The following is an 8,771-nucleotide window of genomic DNA, read 5'->3' as shown; positions in this document are numbered from 1 at the left end:
GTCCTCGGTTAAAAATCAAAGCACTCTCTGTAGCTTATTTAAACATTGTACTTCCTTCCATGCAGGGATTCCTTTGAGCGCTTATGTCAGGATGGCCAGGCACTAAATGAAGGTGGGCGAGGTGACGGTAGTGAGACAAGAGTGACCGCTCAGCTGCAGTCACAGCACCAGGCCTTGCTGAGGCGTGTCAGAGAGAGGCTGCGCATCTGCCAGCTGACTTTACAGGAGCAACAGGCCTTTGAAGAGACACTACAGACTACCTGGGCCTGGCTTAATGGAGTCCAGGAGCGCCTGGCTTCACTCAACAGCACAGTTGGCAATAAAGAGACCCTGGAGAAAAGGCTAGGTCTTGTACAGGTCAGTGAATTGTGCCCTCATTAAAACAAGTACATTACTCCTGAGTCCATGTTTTCTGGACACATTCTGACATGTTTTGTAAAAATGTGAAACTCTGCATGTAGGATATCCTGCTAATGAAGGGTGAAGGTGAGGTGAAGCTTAATATGACTGTAGGAAAAGGAGAACAGGTCCTGAAGCACAACAGAATGGAGGGGCAGGAGGCCATTTGTTCACAGCTACAGAGGATGAAGGATGCCTGGGCCAATATGTTGATGACTTCTATGAGCTGCCACAGGTAGGAAATGTACTGTTTCCATCTAATAAGAAACACCAGGTAGTGGTCTAATAACACCCAAACAAGCTCTCATACACTGTAAGTGAACCTCTTTATTTCTTATTCAATGTTATTATTGTCCATAGTCGTCTGGAATGGACCATGGCCCAGTGGACCAGCTTTCAGGAAAATAAGAGCCAGCTGCAACAGTGGATGGAGTCAGTGGAGAATGAGGTGGGGATGACTCTGCCTCAGCAGCCTGGCCTCAAAGAGAAGTCCGCTTTTCTTGAGCGCCTCAGAGCCATCCAGGCTGATGTGGACGCCCACGCAGCAGTACTGTCACGTCTAACCGATAAAGCTGTAGAGATGCATGAGAAAACCGGTGACCTGACCTTTGGACCGGAATCAAGGGCAGAGCTCAATGCACACTTTGCTGATATCTCAGCTGTTGTCAAGGTAATCTAGATGCAGTCAGAGGTTAAAAAGTAAATAACTTTGCTGAAGCTCAAATTGAGAGATTGGTTACATTAAGCAAACTGTGCTATTGTATTAAATTGACTTTAAAATATTTAACTGCAAATTTTCTAAGTCTCCTACTTTTTTGATTGCTCCTATCCCTTGTATGCTAACAAGAACATACAATATCTAGTAGCTGGTGTTCCAATGTGTTTGTCTTCCTCGAAGGGTAAAGTGCAGTCCATGCAAAACATTGTGTCTGAGCATGAGCAGTATCTTGATGCTGTGAGAGACTTCAGTGACTGGCTGATCTCAGCAAAAGAGGAGCTGCAGCGATGGTCGGACCTGTCAGGAGACTCAGTCTCTACTAAAAGAAAGCTATCCAAGGTGCAGGTGAGGAAACATGCTATACTTCAGAAAAACACAACACACCTGAGAAAGATAGCAGTTTGGATCTGAAGTGGCTAGGCCAAGGGGAGGACAAGCTTTGTCACTTTTGTGCTTTAAGTATGGGCATTTCTGCTAACTAGTATGTTTTTGAATTTGACACGTGATAATTGTGATTCCTTTCTCTCTTTGCAGGAGTTACTTGACTCCAAGCAGCGAGGCAGAGAGAGGCTGAACCGGGTTCAAAGATGTGGAGCAGTGGCACGAGATCACACTGGCTCAGGGGGCTATGAGTGTTTGGAACGAGAAGAAGCAGCCCTGTTGTCATCATGGGAACAGTGGGAACGTGCAGCACTACAGACACGGGCTAGTCTGGAGACTGCCCTCTCTCAGATAGCTAGCTCTGAACAAGAATTCAGTAGCCTGTCAGCACAGTTAGAGCAGGATCTGCAGGACTTCAGTCGTCAACTACAGGACTGGCATCTACAGTTAGCCCAGGCAGAGGGGAAACATGAAGGAGAGGAGGCTGTTAAAGGCTGGCAAATAGCAAAGGTAGGTACTTCTGATAATAAGCCACCATTATTTAGAAACAAGCAATAATAGCAGCAGATGACAAATGCATATACAATGTGTTAATGAATGTTTTGTGATTGTTTACTATTTTGCTTTTGTTTTCCATCCAGGACACTTTGGAAGAACTTGTCAAAGCTGAGCCCACGTGTGATAGTTTGAAGACACAACTCAATGATCTGTGCCGATTCTCCAGAGACATGAACGCGCAGTCTGAGAGAGTGTCTGCTCTCATTAAAGAATACAACAGGTTAGAAAACTATAAATATAATAGACCTGGTTGTTCAGGATAAGCTGTCGCTACATTTAGCATTTACATACAAGATATATTAGATATTTTAGATTTTTTCCTGATCATGGCACAAGATCTGACCAGGAAAATATTAACACTTGAAATCTATTGCAATACAATATTCTACCCTCACAGTAAATACCACAGTTTTTCAATGACTAATAATTTAGTTCTTTTTGAATCCCAATACTCAGGTGGTTAAGGTGCCTTTCTCTGTTTCTCTGCTATCAGTTTTACAATTAAAGTAAAAATGACAAAAAATGTGGGCCACCACATTAACATACGTACTTTAAGCATTGTACAATACTTCCATCCATCCATTAGCTATACCTACTTATCCTTGAGTGTCAACAAAATGCTTACATTCTAGCATCACATGGGTTTTATTTATTACAAAGTTGTGCACAGAACTGTGTTGCAAAGTCAAAGTAGTTCTCTTTTTCTGGTCACACTGAAGGCTTAAATGCTTCAGCAAACAAAGGTGAAATCAACAAGGACCAACGAGCCTGAAACTGTAAAACTTATATATATATGCTAGATGTAGAAAAAACATCTTTCTTTCTTTCTACTTGTTCCTAGTCTGAGTCTCCAAGCCTCCAGAGAGTGCCAAAGCAAAGACAAGCTGCTGGAACAAGGGTTCCGCTCAGCCTTCAGAGATTTCCAGCAGTGGCTGGTCAATACTAAAATCAACATGGCCAAGTGCTTTGATGTACCTCAAAATTTCAGTGAGGCCTCATTGAGCTTGCAGAAGATTCAGGTAAAGCAAAGTCCAGTGCCCTGAAACATTCACTTGTGTTGCCAGAAAAGTGGATTTTATTGCGATATGATTTTGAGTGTGTGTACTGTAACTTTTACAGAATGTATCTGTAATTAAATGACATACAAACTTTAAGATTAGGACTTTTAGCACACAGTAAAGTTAGTCTTTTCTGCCTCTCTTCTCAGGAGTTTCTAAGTGACAGAGAGCAAGGTCAGTCAAAGCTGAATACTGTGGTTCTGAACGGTGAGCTTGTCTCTAGTATTGCAGCTAAAGACAAAGCTGATGCAGTTCGGGCTAAAATGAACACTGCTAGAGAGGACTGGAAAAATATGATGTCCAGTCTGCACAACAGAGTAATAAGTCTACAAGTAAGCATCTAAAAGTACCACCTCACCAGTCAGCCTAATTTTACATATGTCCTGGTACCAAACATCTCATCTGGTGTGTTTCAGAACATTTTGTCTCAAATGAAGGATTTTGAGGCGAGTGCCGAGCCTCTTCAGGAGTGCTTGAATGCAGCAGAGCTGGCTGTACAGGAGAGCAGCACGAGACTTCATGATCTCACAGCCAAGAAACAAGAGCTGCACAAGCTGCAGGTAGTAATGGCCAAAATCCACTGAGCCTGGAACACCCCTCATGTTCAAACCCAGTCATGTTCACATGCACCAACCACTCTATGCCAGAGTGTTAACATGACCACTCCTGTCATTTGCAGAAGCTCACCATTCCAGCTTTATAGCTATAGTAGAATTTTTAATTATTGCCATTATTTTTAGGAAGCACTGCCACAAGCTTATGCTAACTGCCAATCGCTTGCTTGTTTGCATTACTCCTCTTTGCTGCTCTCACGCCTCCTCTTAACATGTCTATAATAAAAATTAATGCTTGCTTTATTCATAAAATCCCATGCATTTATAAAATGTCTTTGTTGTTTAATACTGTCTACCAGCTATTTCCAGAGGGTTTGATTGTACATCATGACCACCAAGAGCATTACCAACAGTAACAGTGGCCAGATATTTGTCAGTCTCTTTTCTTTTTGCCATGTTGTCATCTGTAACCCCTCAGTCTGTCTGAAGTTGTCAGCTTGCATGCCTCTTTGATAACTTGCTTGTGCTTTTCCAGTCTGTGCTTGAGGAGTTAGCTTCTCACGAGGTTCAGCTGAACAGGCTAAAAGAGAAGGCCCAGCTGCTGTGGGATGAACACGCGGCCGGCAAGGGTTTTTTGCACCGTGTCTCGCAACTCTCTGCTCAGTACCTAGCTTTAACCAACCTGACCAAGGTACAGTAATGTCTGCCAATCTGAATGTGCAGTGGGGCTTTTCTGGGGTAGTGCTGGAGAAGAGACAGAGACACTAGACTGGATTGAGCTCTAACTTAATATTATTTTACAGATGATAAACAGAGATGGTACTAACTCACCATAATTATACACTAATTTCTTTCTTTTGTTACTGCAAGTCTTATATAGACGATATACTGTGCAAGGCTTCATGTACATTTATGTGTTTTGTACTGAAACTTTATTAGTCATCAAAGAATCTGTCAGGTTGAGCCTACTGTGGATTCAATTTCTAAAACCTGTAGTGGTAATTTTTGGATTGTGTCCTGCTTTGTGGTTTTGCAGGAAAAGGCATCACGGATTGACAGAATTGTCAGTGAGCATCAGCTTTTTTCCCAGGGATTAAAGGAGCTTCAGAATTGGGTGGCTGACACCAGCCACATGCTGCAAAGCTACTGCACCCCTACAGCTGACAAAAATGTTCTTGATAGCAGGATGATAAAGCTGGAGGTATATAAAGTCTCTGGTAGTTTTCAAATGAGAGGTATCACTATCACAATGTAAGGTTGTAATACTGTAAATGCATGTGTTGTTGCACCAGGCTTTGCTGACCGCTCGTCAGGAGAAGGAGATCCAGCTAAAGATGCTAATCACAAGAGGAGAGTCAGTTCAGAGAAACACGTCAGCTGAGGGAGTACCTGTAGTCCAAAAACAAATACAGGAGCTGAAAGATTCCTGGGATGCTCTGCTTTCTGCCTCAATCCAATGCAAAAGGTTGGTTGTCTGCCATTATTAACAACACCTAAGAATATTTGTTTCAAACAGCCTTTTGGTAGCTCCACAGGAGTGTCCAAGTTTTTGTTTTTTCCTAGAACTATAAAACATCATGTAGCTATTGTTGTAACCACCATTGTTGTGCTCTTTAAAACTGACAGTCAACTGGAGGGGTCCCTGTCTCAGTGGACCAGTTACCAGGAGGATGTACACCAGTTTGTGGCTTGGGTTGAGCATGTGGAGGAGAGTCTTGACCCCACAGATAAACAGTACCCAGAGATGAGAGACAAAACTGCTAACCTGAGCAAGGCTAAGGTATTGCAATTTTCTGTTATACTGTATAACTGCCATTTTTATAGTGTTATGAATTATATATGATTTAGTACATCAATGCACAACATGCACAATTGATAATGATCGGTAATGTAACCTAATGTTATTTCAGTTGCTGTATGAGGAAGTCCTTAGCCACAACTCCTTGTTAGACACCATTACTGCAAAGAGTGCCAGTATCGCTGAGAGTTATGTCACTCAACTGGAGCTCCAAGATTTGCAAGAGCGCTACAACAGCATCAAAGACAGTGCCATGGTAATAAGGAGCAGAATGTGCACCATGCTTAGCAACATTTCACCTTCATTGTTATGATATAGCTTTTGTGTAGCTTTTCAAAACAGTGAAAATACCTAACCAGTGACTGCATTTCTACAAAGATGTCAAAGGAAAAGTGAGAAACAATTAGCTTTAAGATTGTGATTGAATCATTGTTCTCACTGTGTCCTTAGAGGGCAGTAGGCAAAGCAGAGGAGCTGGTGAAAGCCCACCAGGAGTATCAGCTGGGTCTCCGTGTATTTGAAGAGTGGCTGGAACAGGAACAAGAGAAGCTTGGCTGCTACACTCAGCTGGAGGGCGATGTTGATATGCTGGAGGAAACTCTCCAAAAGCTGCAGGTCTTAAAATGATCAGTGTAATGATGTTGTAAATGAATGGAATATGAAACAGTCAGTAGTTTTGTTCAGTTATATGTAAATGTTTGGGGAACTGAAAATACTCACCCACATCTATGTAACTACAGGAACTGCAGCTACACTGCACAGAGGGCCAGGCTTTACTGAACACCTTACTGGTCAGTCGAGAACTGGTTGTTCCCTGGGGGCTGCCTCAGACAGAAGATCGAGCGCTGGAGTCCCTGCAGCAGGAGTGGAGGCTGTACCAGGCCTGGCTGGGCGACACTCGGGCTCAGCTCAACAGTGCTCTGGCCAAACTTCGCCAGATGGAGCAGAAGTTCCAGTCTCTAGACAGCTGGCTAAAGGGCATGGAGACCAAAGCACAACTGCGTTCTCACCGGCGGTCTGACCGCGCCACTAAAGATGCTCAACTCCAGCTAATAAAGGTTAGCTTGGTTTGCACTGTTACAGTAAATTTGTCCATGCTGTTTCATTTCCCAGATAATTTCCTCACAGGTGACATTATAGTATTTTAGAGCAGAGCTAGTCACTCCAGTTTTTCCAGTTTTTGCAAATCTTGCAACAAATAGATTTGCACTTGAAACTCATTTTCTCACATTATCCAGCTTAATGAATATAATGGAATCTAAATATCACTGTTGTTTGTCAACACTGCTAATGATGCTTCTTTAATTAGAGCTGGCAGGAGGAAGTGCTTGTCTATCAGGAGGAGATGGAGGGCCTCAGTCTCTTGGCACAGCAAGTTCTGGATGAAACCCATATTAGCAGCCGTATCAGTAGCAGAGCCACCCAGATCACAGCCCGCTACCATGCCCTGCTTCTGCATTTAATGGTAACATTCACTTGAACAGTAACACAGCTGTGAAAGTTCTGTGTAGAATATACATGTACATGAATGAATGTCACTTTCGGCTTTTTCCCATTAGGGGTCGCCACAGCGAATCATGGTATTGAATATCAGTACATGCTTGTAGATGGATTTGTCTTAGTTGCTGGAAACCTTTGAAATGTTTTCTTTAACCAGTAGATCATGCAGGTTTCCTGTTGAAAGTCTTCACTGTGAATCTGCATTTTGACACATCATTGGAAATCTTTCATCGGTTGAACTTCTCTGAGCAATCTTCAGTAACTTTGTATTTTTCTCTTCCTTTATAATGCAGGAGACGATCAAACAGCTCCAGGAGGAGGTGTCTTGCATTGAAGAGTCACATTATGTCTTCAGCACCTTCTCAGATTGGCTCAGCACAGCTCAGAATAACTTCAGCACTGTGGCCATAAGTGTTGATGTAGTGGACCGCTTTGCTATGGAGAGAAAGATGAAAAAACTAGAGGTAGACTCTAGACAGAGCACATGCCTTCTGATTATTTTTATTTGCCTGTAAAGACCATTTATACTGTATCATTAAAAATCCAATATAACTATACCTGACAATTCTGGCCTGGTAAAAACTGTCAGAGAACTGCTAAGACATACGTTATCAATGGAAATATCAGCAATACCAAACCAGTGTTGCTACTAATAAAAAAACATTACTATCAGTTTAAAAATTAAGAATACAAGCCCATGTATGTTTCAGGCTCTTCAGACAGACATGGAGCAGGGCCACACTTACCTGAAGACAGTCAGGGAGAAGACGGAGCGAGCCATGGCGTTCTTGGAGGAGCCTGAAGCAGAGCAACTAAAGGAGGAGGTGGACACCCGCCTCTTCCAATTAGAGGAGTTGATGGCAGCTCTGCGGTCAGAGCATAGCTCCCTCGAGAAATGTATCTCACTCTCCAAAGACTTTATGGATAAATACAAGGCCCAGGCTCAGTGGGTGATGGAGACCAAGAACTTTTTAGCATCAAGTATAGAGCCTAAAGCGGAACTTTACCAGAAAAAGGCTCAGCTAGCAAAGTACAAGGTAACTTAATATTAGTTGTCCTTTTCTGTGAAATCAGTGAAAACAGAGCAATGACACAGATGTTTTCATTGTTTTATTCACTTTTCGTGTACGCAGACCATCCAGCAGAATGTGCAGTCTCATGAGTCCCCAGTGAAATCTGTCATTGAGAAAGGAGAGGCCCTGCTCAATACAGTTCACGACTCCAATATAGGTGAAAAAATGAAAAGGTTGCAGGCTGACTACCAAGACCTCTGCTTGGCAGCTAAGGTATGGCTACTATTGCACTGTTTTATACTGAGATGCAGTTTGGGGAGTCAGCCTCAGATGAAGTGTCTGAGAAATCTAAATCCATGGATTTTATTCACTGCTAATGTTACAATATGTGTGATGTGAATAGCACTGAGATTTGCTTTATGGTGTGTTTCAGACACAGGTCCAGAGCCTCGTGGAGTGGGTGAAGGAGCACGAAGATTACAACAGTGAGTTGCAGGAGATTGAGAAATGGTTGTTACAGATGTCCAGTAGGCTGGTCACATCTGACTCTATGCAGACCAGCAGTATGGAGATGGCTACTCACCAACTTGCCCGACACAAGGTGACAAACTCTGTCACTATCCTACAAAAAGATTACAGTTGTTGCTGTAATTTTAATTATATTGCAGGTTTATGTCACATTGGATAAAAAAAAAATTTTGGTTTACATAGGTTGCTTTTTCTGATCTGCATTATCTAACTTCTTACTCTGCATTTTCAGGCAATAATGGAGGAGATAGCCAGTTTTGAAGA

The 8,771-nt window shown here is 42.6% G+C and overlaps 1 protein-coding gene across 1 annotated transcript in view; it reads left to right on the top strand.

Annotated features, from left to right (window-relative positions):
* The window catches only part of syne1b (spectrin repeat containing, nuclear envelope 1b), a 71,092-nt gene that overhangs the window by 26,160 nt on the left and 36,161 nt on the right, over window positions 1–8,771 (top strand). The window contains 23 exon segments of the mRNA XM_020607942.1: window positions 1–7; window positions 66–357; window positions 462–634; window positions 760–1,069; window positions 1,298–1,462; window positions 1,652–2,008; window positions 2,140–2,276; window positions 2,898–3,075; window positions 3,264–3,446; window positions 3,531–3,674; window positions 4,204–4,359; window positions 4,705–4,869; window positions 4,961–5,133; window positions 5,295–5,448; window positions 5,579–5,722; window positions 5,917–6,081; window positions 6,207–6,524; window positions 6,776–6,931; window positions 7,260–7,430; window positions 7,677–8,003; window positions 8,100–8,252; window positions 8,413–8,580; window positions 8,740–8,771. The exon segment at window positions 1–7 is cut by the window's left edge and continues 116 nt beyond it; the exon segment at window positions 8,740–8,771 is cut by the window's right edge and continues 4 nt beyond it. Coding sequence (XP_020463598.1) covers window positions 1–7; window positions 66–357; window positions 462–634; window positions 760–1,069; window positions 1,298–1,462; window positions 1,652–2,008; window positions 2,140–2,276; window positions 2,898–3,075; window positions 3,264–3,446; window positions 3,531–3,674; window positions 4,204–4,359; window positions 4,705–4,869; window positions 4,961–5,133; window positions 5,295–5,448; window positions 5,579–5,722; window positions 5,917–6,081; window positions 6,207–6,524; window positions 6,776–6,931; window positions 7,260–7,430; window positions 7,677–8,003; window positions 8,100–8,252; window positions 8,413–8,580; window positions 8,740–8,771 — 4,228 coding nt within the window.

Source organism: Monopterus albus, unplaced genomic scaffold (genome assembly GCF_001952655.1).
Source record: "Monopterus albus unplaced genomic scaffold, M_albus_1.0 scaffold90.1, whole genome shotgun sequence".
Taxonomy (NCBI): domain Eukaryota; kingdom Metazoa; phylum Chordata; class Actinopteri; order Synbranchiformes; family Synbranchidae; genus Monopterus; species Monopterus albus.
Note: the sequence above shows the minus strand (reverse complement) of the source record. Positions and strands in the feature narration are given on the sequence as shown.